Source organism: Triturus cristatus, chromosome 7 (genome assembly GCF_964204655.1).
Source record: "Triturus cristatus chromosome 7, aTriCri1.1, whole genome shotgun sequence".
NCBI lineage: Eukaryota > Metazoa > Chordata > Amphibia > Caudata > Salamandridae > Triturus > Triturus cristatus.
In genome coordinates, this window is record NC_140590.1 from 92,211,167 (window position 1) to 92,227,445 (window position 16,279).

The 16,279-nt window shown below is 46.0% G+C and overlaps 1 protein-coding gene across 1 annotated transcript in view; it reads left to right on the forward strand.

The window, feature by feature from the left end:
• LOC146808900 (uncharacterized) overlaps positions 1 to 16,279 on the forward strand; it is a 193,807-nt gene that overhangs the window by 136,740 nt on the left and 40,788 nt on the right. Inside the window, exon 4 of the mRNA XM_085615711.1 lies at positions 800 to 949. Within this exon, the coding sequence (XP_085471837.1) occupies positions 800 to 949 (150 nt within the window). The remainder of the gene's footprint in view (positions 1 to 799; positions 950 to 16,279) is intronic.

Sequence of the window (16,279 nt, forward strand, 5' to 3'; positions counted from 1 at the left end):
TGTTCCCATGAGGCACAGGGTCAAGACTGATTTGAGCTAAAGAATGATGATGGATTCAACCCAGATCTGTGACTGGGGATGAGTGTCTGAAAAGATTCAGCACCCCGTCCATAATCTCCTTGTGTTTGCCTAGTCTCCAAAAGACAGAAATATACTTCAAATGTAGGACAGAAATAATTGGAGCCGAGTTCATATTTTTTACGCAGGTTTTATGAATTGGACAGAGCTAAGACACTACTGGTGAGAAGTTTGAATTATTACAGAAGGGTTTGTTGTTTGGGGAAATATTGTAAAAGATGTTGTTTGAATACAGTTTTAATATTGTACACTGTAAACTGAGGAGAGAGAATTCTGGCTGCCAGGCAGGTTTTATAAAACAAAGCACAGCTTGAAGGCATGGGCACTATAGAAAGTGATATCATGCACTCATTCACGTTAACAAACATTACAGGGTAACACCTTACCTCCAAACCACTCAACAGTTTTCTATTTGCTGTGAGGCAGGGGATTAGGAGAAGGGCAATCAGAGTCAGGCCTACTTTATCTTCTTTCTTGAGTTGATGGAGTCCTCAGATTTGTCCAAGATGTGAGCTGTATCACTAGGCGGTGCTCCTTTATGTCCAAGATGTGAGCTGTATCACTAGGCGGTGCTCCTTGCGCCACCCCACTTTTAAAAGTTAGCATCAATACTGAGTCACGTTTTCCTTCTATTATTTATGTTTTATGATGTGGGTGCCTTTTGTTACTTATGTTTGAAAGTGTAAATGTCTAATTAATTAATTTCTTATGTCGATTTTAGTTCCTCCTATAAACTTGATCTCCAATGGATACAAATGCCCAGACTGCTTAAAAATAGACAGTGTCGAGGAATGTAAAACTGATAAAGTAATCGAATGTGTGGGACGGCAGACTGAGTGCTTCAGTTATCGTGGGAAAACAAGCCGGCCAGGTAAGTGCATCCTTCATGTTTGGCTGTCACCCAACATCTGCTCGGCAGTGGGAGGTTTGGATCCTTGCTATTGGAATGTCCTCTCAAATGCCCTGAGATAGGCATGGTGTTAGTAGTGTCCATTTTATGCTTGGTCTGGAGCTAAATGCTCTGCTTTATTGATAATTGAACAATTGAGGTTTCAGGACCTAGTAAACAGCAGAATATCTGCTATATTAAAACAATTGGCTTGGTTTGGAGTTGGGTGGTAGAAGAATGTGCTAACCCTGAAGGAAAACACCCTTTTCAATGCAGTTGTAACCCTGCCCAGTCTTTACCATGCAACACAAATCTTGTAGGCATATACTTTTACCACACATTACTTTACCAACCATGCATGGTAAGTTTACTTAATGTATGTGTGTGTGTGTGTGTATGTGTATATATACATATATTGATCGCAGTTTCCATGTGACAAGAGGTACAATTAATTTGAAGTCTGGAGTGTGAAATTAACTTTTTTAGTTCGTATTGCTAGGAGACGAGCTGCGGTAAATGATGATCAGCTGTAACTCTGATCGATATGGCTGCTGCCATAGTCAATATTGCCTCACATGACTTGGGAAAAAATGATTAGTAGTATCAGCAGTACAGTACTTTTTAAACTCTACCCCCTTCTTCAATAATGATGGGAAGTGTTGGATGAGAGCCTGATGTTTTCTTTCTCTTTCTCCTTGAGAGTAATTTAAAAACATTTTAAATGACAGTGTTTCTGCTCATGGACAACAGACATTTCAGCACAGCATATTGTATGTGTTCTGCCATTGCGAAAAGTTTATATGGGCACATAATATTATAAATAAGTAAATAAATCAACAAACACAATGTTAATGTATATGTGGTTTGCAAATTTACATAATGTATATGCACAGTCTGAGTAGTTTTGCACACACTGGTGTTTTAAATATGAAGATCCCACACTTGTCTTAGTTATTATACCAGAGGTCTTTATTGGTTATAAGCATCAAAAAAGTGCAGTGACAGGATTAAATGAGCTTGCATGATGTTGATGCACCCACTTGTTAGACCATGATGCTTAGAGAAACATATTTTAAATATCATAGTTAAAAAAGGTGAAAGCAATATGACGCTCAAATTGTGCCAAAACACCTCCCAATGGCTGTTCTTACCAGATTAAACACAGGGGTATAGTCTCAAGAATGTGCGATAACTACCGCAAAAGTAGGTCAACGTAACTCTCAACATCGCAGCCCAATGCGGGAAAATTACGCCGTGCCAGCCAAGTATTCACAACGCGACAGTAGCATGCGATAGTCACCAGATTACGCGTCAAATGTCAGCGTGAAACTCAACGCCATGCCGCAAAAATGTGAAATGCGAATGCAAAAAATCATGCGATGAGGTCAATCGCGGTACAAAAATCAGCAAAAAACAGCCACAGGCTAGCAAATCCCACACGTCTGGCGGGAAAATGCACTATAAAAGAAAGAGAGAAAAAAACAATTCAAACTGCGTAGCAACATGGATGCACCCGGACCGAGTGCTGAGGACAAGCCGAACTCCACCAGCCAGGGACATCTTAAGGATTTTGGGGGCCCTGGGCCAAACATATTTTGGGGGCCCCTGTTCAGAACAGCTTTGAATTTATGATCCAATTTGAGCCCCTGTTTAACCACACAGTTTCCGCTTCCTCAGCGGCGTTAGCGATCCTGTTTGCATCATAGGCACTAGCCTATATATTCCCGATCTAAATGGACACGTGCAGCTGACAGCGGTAGGAATTAGTGTTTCCTGCCCTGCTCGTAGTTTTTTTTATACTTTTTAAAATGTATATGTGTGGCTGAATTACTCTGTGCTTTTTAACAATTTCTCCTGCCTACGAGCACTTGCACTTTACTTGATTCTGCTTGCCTACACCTCCTCAGCTGCTTCGATTCACATCTCGCTTTTCCTCCAGTCCTGGTCCGCCACGGCTGATACGCCGATTGTGCGGAGGGCTGTGGCTACTATAAGGCTCCTCACTTCCAACCACGTAGTTTCCACTTCCTCAGCTGTGCTAGCGATCCAGTTTGCATCATAGGCATTAGTCTATATATTCCTGATACAAAAGGATGCGCGCAGTGGGCGCGCCGCCGGCGCGTCGAAGGCGCACCAAAGGCAAGCCTGTCTGCGCCCGGAGGCTTCTGGCGCTGGCCATGCTGCCCAGTTCCCCTCCGGTGAGTTTCTTCCACTATATTACAATAGGGAAACACTGCTTAGCCTTAGGCGGCTACCATTATGTCAGTGTACAGCGGCTGATCCGAGCTTGGAGGTAGACTTTCGATGCAATAAGAGCAACTGGTCTCTCCTCCATCCCAGGAAACCCACACCCAAGATCCTCCCATGCAACAATAAGTGTAAAAACAATAAGAAAACAAAGGACTTAAAGGCCACCCTTTTAAATTGTCGCTCTATGCAAAAGCATGAACCACACATTTATGGTCTACTTTTAGACGAACAGCCTGATCTTTTATTTCTCACTGAGACCTGGCTGTCTGAAGCCTCCAACCCTACTATCACCTCGGCCATCCCTACGGGTTATAAAATCCTTAGGAGGGACCGACCGAGTGGGAAGAGGGCGGTGTCACCATAATTTACAATCAATTACTAGACTGCTCTCCCATCCCAATGGAAAACATTGAGGGCGCTGAGTCCTTAGACTTCGACTGTACCTTCTACCCCCATCATAGCATAGCTGATTTTCTAATTTGCAGACCACCCAGTGCAATTGGAAATGTTATTACTATGCTTAATACAGCCACCACCTCCCTGGCCTTAAAATACAACAACTGCCTTATTCTGGGAGATTTCAATATACATATGGACAATGGAAAAGACCCTAAACCAATTTCCTTGTTGGAGACGCTGCAGGCCTGCAACACGTTTCCATCTATTTCTTCGGCCACCCATGAGAAGGGCCATACCCTAGCCAAATCTTTCACAACTTTGACATATCAGTAAACCTACCTCTTCCCATTATCGGGTCTCACCACCTCCTATTATAATTCGTCATTCCCAACTCTGCCACAGCCCCTCGGGCTAACGCAGGGAAGAGGGTCCCTAATTACAGGACGTTCCATAAAATATCCATCCCGATGTTAGCAGATGCCCTCGGTCGTTCCTCACTGGAGCTGTCTGGCTGCCCCGACTCGGATGCCCTCTCAATAGATTCATGGCTCTGAACTAAAATTGATGCACCTGTACCGGTTGTTTCCCGCTCCTTAAGGAGTTCGCCCCCACCAGCTCCATGGTTTAACGATTCCCTCAGATCTAGCAAAAGAAATTGTAGAAAAATGGAACGTAAATCGCGTAAATCCTATCTACCTGTGGACAGGAAGGTGTATAAAGACAACTTAAAAGCTCATTAGATTCTCGTGAAGGCAGCCAAGAAAAACTTCTTTCAAACCAAGATAGAAAATGCCCAAAATAAGAGTAAGGTAATCTTTAGTATAGTTAATCCTTTAACACCCCAAAAGCTGGCACAAAGGAAGGGCCATGCACGCAAGAATGGTCTAAGCAAATAGCTCAATTCTTCCACAAAAAGATCCCCGTGATCGAACAAGCCTTCACTAACATCTCAGAGGAAGAACTGACCTTCTACCTTAGTTCTAATAGCAAATTTCACCTCTTGGATCCTCCATCTTTACTAGCTTTCCCTGAGTTTCAGCTTGAAGAGTCACTGAACCTTCTCCAAAGCATTAAGTCTGGCTCTCCTACCAACCCATGTCCAGCGAATATCCTGAACCTATTAGCTTCCGCCATAAACCCCACTGTAAACCAGCCCTTTAACCCCTTCCATGCTGCGCAGATTCCGCCGCTGTGCTGCCGGAATCTTGCGCGGGCGGGGTCATGACGGAACGGTTCCGTCATGAGCACAGCTCAACCGTGGCTCATGACGGAACCGTTCCGTCATGAGCACCGAAGGGGTTAATGCTTCCCTCTCCTCAGGCAACATGCCGAAATTAAGGAAGAATGCTAAGATTCTTCCACTGATAAAAAAGACTAACGCCAAACCGACGGACCCTGCCAACTACAGGCCAATCTCCCTTCTTTTGGCCCTCGCCAAAGTATTAGAGAAGCATGTAAACAAGGCGCTCCAAAAACACATTGAAGATGGGAAGCTCCTTCATGTGTCCCATTCCGGTTTTAGGGCTAACTACAGTATGGAGTCCGCTCTGCTGGAATTGACTCAATATCTCAAGGGTAAGCTGGACCAGGGAGGCAAGGCTGTTCAGATACTGTTCGATCTGTTTGCGGCCTTCAATACGGTCCCAATTGAGAGGCTCCTGGAGAGACTTGCTAACATCCAGGAGCCATAACATGGATGTCATCCTTCTTGGCAAATGGATCTCAGGACATCTGGCTCCCCCTTTCTCATCCCCGGTTCCATCCATGAATGTAGGTGTCCCTCAGGGCTCCATTCTTAGTCCTACCCTTTTTAATCTATATCTATCCCCCTTGCATTTCTAGTAGAGGAAGAGGGCGGCAAAATTGTTTCCTATGCTGATGACACTCAGCTGATTTTTATGTGTGAAAAAGGAACCAACTTTGACGGGGCAATGATTAGGTCTTGCCTCACAAAGGTTTTTAACTGGCTGAAGATCAATCAGCTGAAGTGCAATCTTGACAAAAGTGAAGTTGTTTTCTATGGTAATCCAGAAACTTCTGACTGAAGCTCTTGGTGGCCAAAAGATCTGCCATCCCCACCCGCGGAAACGGAGAAAGTAAAAAACTTAGGAATTGTCATAGAAAAGACAATCTCCATGCGCTTTCAAATCTAAAATCTAACTGGTGCTTTGTTTGGCATACTCCGGATGCTAAAAATATTCCTGCCACTGTTGCTGCTTGAGAGCAGAAAGATCGTGATGCAGGCTCTGGTGACATCAAAGCTTGACTATGTCAACAGCTTGTACCTTGGTCTTCCCAAATCCCTTATTCAGCACCTACAAGTGGTACAAAACACGACGACCAGGGCCATCCTGAGACCTAAACCCAGATCTAGTATGACCCCTATTCTCAAGTCTCTACACTGGCTCCACATAAAAGAACGTATCGACTTCAAAGCTAGGACCCTCTTCTTTAAAGCTTTCCACGGCTTAGGAGCTGTCTACCTAAATAAGCGCGTTAATCGCTATACAACAGCTAGACCCCTAAGAACTTCCAATGCCAACCTAGCCCTCGTGCCTAAAAAATGCTGTGCCCGCACTGGAGGCAGATCCCTCGGCTTTCTAGGTGCAAAATTGTGGAATATAGCCTCCCTGAGTCTCTGAGATTAACCACAGACCTACTCTCTTTCAGGAAGAACTTAAAAACCTGGATTTTACTAACTGATGGGTCTTTTACGCACGTTTTCCTCCCGCTGTCACGCGTCAGGACACTCTAATCTGAGTAGTTGCGCACTTTATTAAATACACTATTTCATTTCATTAGTTCCCCGACAGTGCAAAGGAACACTCGTTTAAATTCTAAGGGTCTTATTTATGAGGCCTTGCTTCACTTTTATGCCGCAAGTGCGTCACTTTTTGTGACACACCGGCAGCGTAAAAAATGTGCCATGTTGCTCTATATTTGCAAAGTGACGCATCTAGGCAGATGCATCACTTTGAAACTCCTGCACCACATTATACCTGCACCAGGTATAATGTATGCAGGGTGGGTGTTGCCCCTCAAAAAGCCTTGTAGAAGTGGCGCATTGAAATCTATGAGAACTCAGTGCGTCACTTCTAGGACGGCATTGCCTCAATATTTTACACCTGCCTAACAGCAGGCCTAAGACTGACGCAGGCAAGCCCCATGTGAAAGGACACATTGCTGGAGTTGCGTCTATTTTCAGACACACCCCAGCAATGCATCACTTTTGCGCCTACAGATACGTCAGAAATACTGACATATCTGTAACATGATGCGACATGATGCGTCATACAGTAAATATGACGCATCCATCATGTAGCAAGGAGGGTGCACTAAGAAGTGACGCATTCCTGTTTTCACACAGCCATGCATCACTTCTCATAAATAAGGCCCTAAATGTGTTTACATCCAATATTCAGGGATAGTTATGTGTGTTTTCAATATCGTAACACAGCAGCAGCTCAGCAATATTACTGCAAATAATCTATGTAACGCCCTCCCATTTCTTATATGTAAGGCCTTGTTTTGATCTAAAAGAAACTTTTTTATGTATATTGCATGAAACATAAACACAACATTTCTCTGCAAAATGGCTATACTAGACTCACAAATAAGGTACATAAACAAATAAATTAAAGGAACACAGTATTTAAAACAATCTGTTTAAGAAATATTCAAGGTCATTAGGGCAAAACTCTGAAGAATGGAGCTGACTCTGTCAGGGGGCCCCTTGAAAGGCTGGGGCCCTGGGCCAGAGCCCACTTTGCCCATGCATTAAAACGTCTCTGCCACCAGCACCACGGAGGTCCAGCCAGGAACCCCGTGTTTGGGGAAGGGCAAGGAGAAGAGGAAGAGGAAGACGGGGTTCAGTCCGCAGGAAGACCGGATCATCGTCACAGAGGTGATAGAACACCATCAACAACTGTTCGGCCCAGGTAACCCAAAGGGAAATATGGCAGGCCATCGTCACCAACGTCGATGCAGTCGGAGTGTCGAGGAGGTCACTGGAGGAGGTCAAGAGGTGCTGGCATGAAGTGCACAGCCAAACCAAGGAGAAGCTCTCTGCCAACAGGAAGGCAGCAAGGGCAACTGGAGGCTGGAGTCCTGCGACACAGGAGGAGCTGGATGAGCTGGAGGAAATGGTGGCCACAGTCAGCAGTGTGGAGACGGTGGCAGGATTTGGTGGCCTAGACACAGCTCAATACGACCTGACCCAACAGCAACAGGGTGAGTAACAACCAGGGAAGGGGGGATAGGGGGAGATGGGCACAATGGAACACATGCACAATCATGTGTAGCACACTGCACACCCACAATGATCGTGGAACATGTCCCTGATAGCCTTTGCACACTGCAGAAGACATAGAAACACCAAGTAGGGCCCCGTCCACAATCTGTACAAAGGGCCCCCCTCCATATCACCAATGTCACAACCGACCCATGCACATGTGCTGAATCCAGCAAAGAAGCGGCTCTGTGACCCACACTGACTATGCAAGTAACACTGCATGTCTGATAGCATGGCAGCAGCCCAAAAACATGACATGGTCCACGAATCAACATGGAGGTAGCCCAGTGCGGATCACATCCATAAAGGAGCAGGTTACACTCTGACATGTCCAAGTGCACCCACAACCCATGCTGTTCAATACACGCAGCAGACGAACAATGCAACAGGCCACAAAATCTGTCCGAGAGCACATATGACCCAATTCAAAAACAATTCAGCCCCCGAAAAGCATGCAAGTCAAAGGCACTCCGACTCAAAGGGAGAAGGCTACATGAAATCAGAGCTGCAGGGGCCACTCCCCCACAATGCAGGACACACACATAGCAATCACAGAACATCAGCAATGACGGCAATGTGGTACAAAGTGCAACATCAACGCCACAGGACAGGGCTCACAACAGGTTCCGCACGTGCTTAGTAACTGTCCACTCACATCTGGCATTGCCTGACACTGTGTGATGATAATGCATGGATACTACCACACATCAGTCATGTAGTCGAAAAACTCACTGACTGCCATCAAATAGCCAGCTCCACCAAAACAGTCACAATGTACATTGGCATGCAGTCTGAATGTAAACATCTGCACATCTTCAACATACATGTGTAACTCTGTTAACCTGCATCTCCCCTTTACATTGCAGTGGGACAAACAACACCTCCTGCAGGGCACTCCCCACTTCCCAACATTGATGATGAAGAGGACAACCTGCACATATGTCAAGACACCCACCAACGGATAATGGACAGCCTCCGCACCCCATCCCCAGGAGCAGGGCAGGCTAGCTGCCACGAGGTGAGCCCACCATCTGCACAGAACACGCAGCAGGAAACACACACCACCACGGCTGTCTGCCCAGACCCCCCCGACCAATACATGGAGTTCCAACAACATGTGTGGGGTTGCCAGGTGGAGTTGGTTGAACAGCTGCGGGTGGGTTTCGAGCTCTTGGAAGCCAAACTCGATGCCATACGTGGGTGTCTGAGTCCCATCAGAGACCACATACAGTCCCTATCGGACACCCCCAGTACGCTCTATGCACCACCACAGACCTTGGCTGACCTCACTGGGGCCATTCATGGAATACAAGAACTGTCTGTTCAGACAGGCACCAGCGATGACAGCACATAGTTGGCACAGTTGCGGAGGTCAATGGAGACCATGGAGCAGATGCAGGCTGGAAGTATGGCTTCCACGGCTGGACACCAGCAAGTAGTAGCTGGGAACTTCAATGCCCTGCAGTTCTTCATCTTGCCATTGCTGCCACTGAGCCGGTCCCAGATGACTGCAGTGGGAACATCAACACACACACCTCCGACCCCTGATGTGTCAGTGGGACACAGTGATGCTGCCCCATCACCTTCGCAGTCTGATGTGTCAGTGGCACTCAGTGATACAGCCATCACCCCGCCACACACACCGCACACACCAGACACAGAACACGTATCAGGGGAGTAAGATGGGGATGGCAATTACTGTGTGAGGAAGGAGGCAGTAGCATCCATCACCGCCATATGGCCTCTCGCTGCCTGGTTCTGACCTATACATCATGCCCTGCGACAGTACCTCCCACTTACTCCCGGAACACTCTGCGACATTCACCCGGACCCCGACACAGACTGCCATTTCTTTACTACTGGACAATTACACAGCAATCCTGCTGCCAACTGCACTTCCCCTCTTCCTAATCACTTTTCAATCCCCAAAGGACTCTGGTTGGCCCACCAGTGGGCTTCCATGTGATGTGGGCTTGTATGGCCATGTACAGCAACAGCTCCGTCAATCACCTTAATGTGAATAAAACATTCAAATTACACAGATGTGTCATGACTATGTTCACTCACGTATGGAAGTATGGCTGGATGTAAGGACAATGATTGCACATGAAGGTACACCCTGGTAACTGACATCTATGCGCATGTGTATTCCTGAGACCCATGGCCAATTGGATGACTGTGAAGGTGAGTACTAGCTGTGTCTCCATTGCACATCAACAACAATCTCACAACCCCCCAACGTAGGCACACGTTCATGTGTTAAATAGGGCTGCTGTAGGAATGACCAAATCGGTAGCAGGCCAGGAGTGGTGTCCTACATCACATGTGACAACAGGACTTCACGTTGCATACCTACTTACACACATCTATGTGGACACATTCTGTTATGATATATGATATTGCTCCACATGTTCAGAGGTTGGACAACATACTCACATTGCTGAAGTCACTTAAGTGCACATTTCGGCTACCACCTATGCCAAAACATTGTCTGGCTCACAGAGGTGGAGCTTGCAAAAGGGACATACCCCCATTGCACATGCGTCAGTCAGTTCCTCCCTGTGTAGGGATGATGCTCATTGTGGCACATGAGTGGACAATCTAATCAACACACTTCACAGTTAGACACCAGTGGAGTGGCATAGACTTTATTGGCACGTGCATGTCAGTAGGGACAAGGCAACGACCACAACAGGCAGGGACATGCTTTTTGTTTTTGAAAATCTTTTTATTGACTTTTTCATACACAGAGAATTCGTCATACAATAGATATCAGTACATGTTTTTAAATATAGGAGTACCCCCAGGCTATTTGGCGATTTGCAGCCTGAAAGGCAATACAGTCTGCGAACCTGAGAGTGGGGAAAGCAAATAAGTTTGGACACTCTGATATAAGCTTCAAATCAGTCTTCGCTGAAACCACATATTAACCTCTAACAGGCTAGTCTACACATTACTGTCCGTATGTAAAAAAAAAAAAGGGAGATCATGTCACACCCATAATTAAAACCAAAAACAAAGAGGAAAATAAAAGACAAAACTTAAAAACGACACATGCCCATAAGGCTGTCAAAAGGAAACTTACATACACAACTAAAAAACCCAACAACTGCCAGGGGTCCATGTGCTCTTGTGGGAAAGAGAAAATATGCATCGATTCTCAAGGCAGGGACTGGGGGGAGAAAAAGTGGTGGAGGCTGGAGCGAGGGGGGGGCGGTTGAAGCTCTCAGTTTCATGCACTCAGGACACTCTAGTCTGCAGACTCCGTCGAGTTGTTTCCTTCGGTATGGTCCGATACATGTCGGGCCTCCCAGACTCGAAGAATATCTCCCCATAGTTCTGCATATGGTCGACGCCGTTTGGTAACCCTGTCTTCCGCAATCAGGGTCCTTTTCTCTGCTCTAGTCCAACATGAGATATCCGCCTCCCATAATATCACCAGTGGTGGGTGTGCGGACTTCCAACAAGCGCGATCCGTCTTTTAGCCAGGAGGAAAGCCAGGTCCATAAACCTATGGCTTGTGGGCTTTAGGTCTCAGAAAAAGACCCAACAGGCAGACCTCGGGAGCACACAAAAGGGTACAGGACATCACCTTATTAACCATTTCCACTATTCCAACCCATTAAGCAGTGATCCGCGGGCAGGACCAAATCATGTGATCGAAGTATGCATCTTCTAGCAGCAACCTAGCGCAAGACACATCCACTCTATTATAGACCACATTTAGTCTGTGCGGGGTAAGATATGTTTGATGGAGTATATTGAATTGAAGGACTTTAAAGGCCGTAGTCCTCGAGACTTTCTTGTGGCCTTTCAGGACTTTTTGCCACTCCTTGTCTGACAGACTTCTAGGCAAAGTCTTCTCCCATAGCTCACGTAAGCTTGATAAAGGACCCAGGTTTAACTTCAATATTGCAAGATAGAGCCAGCGCACCAAGTGCCCCGCCGAACCTAATGTCACCACTGTGTCTAAAGCCGGGTGGGTCTTAGGTTCTTCCATGCCATCCCCCCACAGTTCTCGCATTGCTCCTCTTATTTTGTGGTAATTTAAGAATTGCCATGTTGGGAGTTCGTGATATTCTAAAAAGTCATCAAGAGGGAGCAATTCCCTATCTCTATAACAATCTCCAATTGTCAGCACACCAGCTTCCTCCCAACCCACCAGTTGGCGTCATGATAGTGGGGGGCCCATCCCTGTCTGAGGGATACATACAAGCGGGAGACTAGGAGTGTATCACAATCTATGTCTGGAATGCGCCGTGCACCTATCCCAGCATTGCACCGCCACAGAAAGCAACCTGCCCATGTGTTGAAGTGTCCAGCACCTGCTGAGAAGCCTGGGAAAGAGCTTAGCCTGTACAGCACCCACGGGAAGCGGCAGAGTGACCAGGTCTCTGCCATCTAGCCATCTGGCTAGCCACTGAAATTGCCCCGCTAGATAGTAGGCTTCATAGTCGGGGGCCCCCAGACCTCCACCTATAAGCGTAAGCCTCAAAGTCTGCAAGGATACCCTATTGCGGCCACCATCCCATACCAGGTCTCTCAAGAATCTGTCCAGTTGTTTAAACCATGATTGCGGTATCAGCACTGGGAGGTTGTAGTTAGTTGGACATTTCACTCGTACAAAACTAGAGAAATTCCGCCGTTATAGTTAGTTCAGCTAACTATAACCCGTGCCCCCGCAATGCACTGATGATGATGTCACATATTACATCATTCATGACATGGTTAGTGACATCACTGTTGACATCTCAAATGACATCACTGATTGTGTGTTTCTGTAATGTTTAAATATGTTTTATATATATGCCAAGGTTTATTGAAGAATGAGTGGGTGTATAAGTGTCTGGATGGAGGATTTAGTAGGTGCGTGACTGACTGTATAAGTGAGTGATTAAATGTGTCTTACTGAATGCATGGGTTAGTGACTAAACTGTGTGAATGTCTGTATCAGTCTGTCTGTTGTTGTGTAAGCTGCTACATGGGTTGGTCAGTAGCTACATAAGTGTCTATATGGGTTATTGATTGGTTGCCTGAGTATTTGTATGGGAGACTGAGTGTGTGTGTGGGTGGGTGGGAGGTGTGTGACTATGTGCATAGATATGTGAGTGGTTGATTCACTGGGTGTAAGGGTTCAAGAGTACATGTGGAAACAGCTCTATGGGTGGGAGAGTGTGTGTATGGGTTTGTTGGTAAGTGAATGGATGTCTCAGTGGTACATGTCCAAGTAACTACATATGTAAAAGGTAGTGTATGTGAGAGTTGGAGTATATAAATGACTATACGTGAGAGTAAGTGATTGTGAGAGTGGCTGTATGGATGAGTGTGTACTTGTATCAATGATTATATAAGAGAGTAAGTATGCGTTATTATCTGTATGAATAAGTGAGGTGGTGTGTGTATAACTGTATAGGTGAGTAAATGGAACGGTGATTGATTCTTTGCATGACTGACTAGGTGTGTGAGTAACTCCATGGATGAGTGGCGGTGTGTGAGTGTCTGCATAGGTGTATGAGTGCATATGATAGTGTTGGATTGATGAGTGACTGCATGTATGAGTGATTGTATGGGTGAATGAGTGGATGATTGTGTAGACCTAGGAATCAGTGAGTGAGTATGTAGTAACTGGTATTGGTGTGTCGATGGTTTCACAAATGGTATTCCGTATTTTACAGTGGGTGCATCAAAGGTTATATTTTGGTGCGAAGAGGTGCATCAGATTTTCATGTGGATGATGTCATCAGTGATGTCATCAGTGATGTCATTTGAGATGTCATCAGTGATGTCATCAGTGATGTCACTGAACATGTCATGAATGATATAATATGCGACGTCATCAGCAGTGCATTGCGGGGGCGCGATTTAGCTGAACTAACTATAACGGCTCAATTTCTCTGGTTTTGTAAGAGTGAAATGTCCAACTAACTATAATGTCAATGAACCCTATGGTTTTTCAGTGAATTTCTAAGGTTTTTTAAATGCTAATTTCTAACTATAACTTCCCTGAAACCTATGGTTTTTCCAGTGAATTTCAAAGGTTTTTTAAATACTAATTTCTAACTATAACTTCCCTGAAACCTATGGTTTTTTCAGTGAATTTCAAAGGTTTTTTAAATGCTAATTTCTAACTATAGCATACCAGTTGTATTTCCAGAGTGGTGGAGACAGGTGAGCGTGGCCTCAGAAACACCTTTCAGCAATCCCACTGTGTGGGATGTACTGGAGGTAACAGGAGGAGTAATTAGCCTCCAACGTCAACCTTGGGGGCCAACTACCCCTTTTATTACCACCAGTAAGTCCCACACACCAGGATTACTAACTTCTTATATCAGGCCCCACCCCCTCCCTTCACCACTGTGCAAACATGCCTTATAGCATGTTGTAAGTTGGGGGATTAAGTCCCCTTGAATCCTGAGGGTCCCTGGGGGACAACTAGCCCACCAGGTACCTCCAGTAAGCACCACAGAGTTGCTTTGGAGAGAGCTGGTTCAAGGCCATGCCCCTTTTTACACCTCTCTGCAACGCAGCTCTGTGGCACTTACTGCAGGTAGCTGGTGGACTAGATGGACCCAAGGGACCCTCAGGATTCAAGGGGACTTAATTCCCCAACTTACATTGCGCCAGTGGGCTGGTTTGCAAAGTGGTGAAGGGAGGAGGTGGGTCCTGATGTGACAAGTGTGCAAACGCGCCTCGTGGCACGTTTTGAGTTGGGGGATTAAGTTCCCGTGAATCCTGAGGGTCCCTGGGGGCCAGCTAGCCCACAAGGTACCCCCGGTAAGTGCCACAGGGCTGCGTTCATGAGAGGTGGTCCAAGGCCACGCCCCTTTTTACACCTCTCTGCAACGCTACTCTGCGCATACTGAAGGTACCTGGTGGGCTACTTGGCCCCCAGGGACCCTCAGGATACAAAGGGAATTAATCCCCAACTTAAAATGCACCACGGGCCGTGTTTGCACACTTGTCACATCAGGCCCCGCCCCCTGCCTTCACCACTGTGCAAACACACCATGTGGTTCGTTTTAAGTTGGGGTATTAAGTCCCCTTGAATCCTGAGGGTCCAACTAGCCCACCAGGTATCTCCAGTAAGCGCCACAGGGCTGCGTTGCAGAGAGTTGTAAAAAGAGGCGTGGCCTCAGACCACCTCTCTTTAACGCAGCCCCGCTCCCGCCCTGCCATAGCAAACAGCAATGTACCGGGGGTGGGTACCCCGGGACACTGCAGGAACCGGCCCTGGGGGGTTGTGGTCCCCAGGGCCATCAAGGGGTCCAGGAGGGGGACCGCACAGCCCCCCTCCCATCATTTGAAAAGCCCTGGGGTGGTGGTGGTCCCCGGGGCTGCGGGGGCCCCCGCGATCCCCCGCAATTAGGAATTGGCCAATGCCCCTGGGACCTGGGAGCCCGCTCTTCATTATTTTTATAATTTCAGAGGGATTCACGACCCCAACACGAATTCCGCCGAAATTATAAAAATAAAATACTTTTCATGGCTTTGGGGACCACCTGAGCAGGCCTGTTCAATCCTGCCCCCTTTTCTTGTTTTTCATCTTTGTCTCATTGTTTTCTTGTGACTCGGTTCTGCCTACTGGTGGTTAGGACCTAGTTTCCATAGAAAAAGCATTTTTTGACTTGCCTATAACTTGGGTGTGGTTTGACCAATCTGTATGAAATTTTCCCCCAAAAGTTTCAAAGTAAGTTTTGTGTTTCATGGACACTTTGAGGGTGATCTGCGCAGTGGGGACTAGGGAGGTGAAATAAGGGTGCGTTTGTAAAGTTAATTCTAATTGGAACACGTTGTCAACCTACAGCCCAATCCACTGGATGGAATTACACCAAATTTGGCAAAAATGTAGATGTTGTTACACAGATTGTGCTTTTTTTATATTTGGTGCAAATCTGTTCAGTATTTCTTGAGAATTTTAAGCTGAAAATTATAGTGAAATCGCTGGTCACTGATATTTCGTGACATTTCCGAGATTAATCACCAATGCATGCACCACCAGATATTCTGTAATGCAACCTGAACAGAAAGTTTCGGACACTATTTTATCTATTGGGAACGGTCCCGGGACTCAGAATTTCTGTGAAAGCAAACAAATGGGGTCAGAGTCGAGGTACTCTGACCCCATGTTTCAGAAATGTAAGTGTTAGTGACACAAGCATTTGATTTTTGTAATCATGTGCAGTATTCAGGACAACGTCATGATGGCCAGCGCGACCCCCCCATGTACCATCACAGGGACTTAAAGGATATCATGACAGCACTGCAAATATTGGTAAAAATGTAAAAGAAATATATCAGTAAATCATTAACACACATTGTATTATATTGAGATTCTGATAAATGGCTTATAGAGTTCTTTAAATAGTGATTTA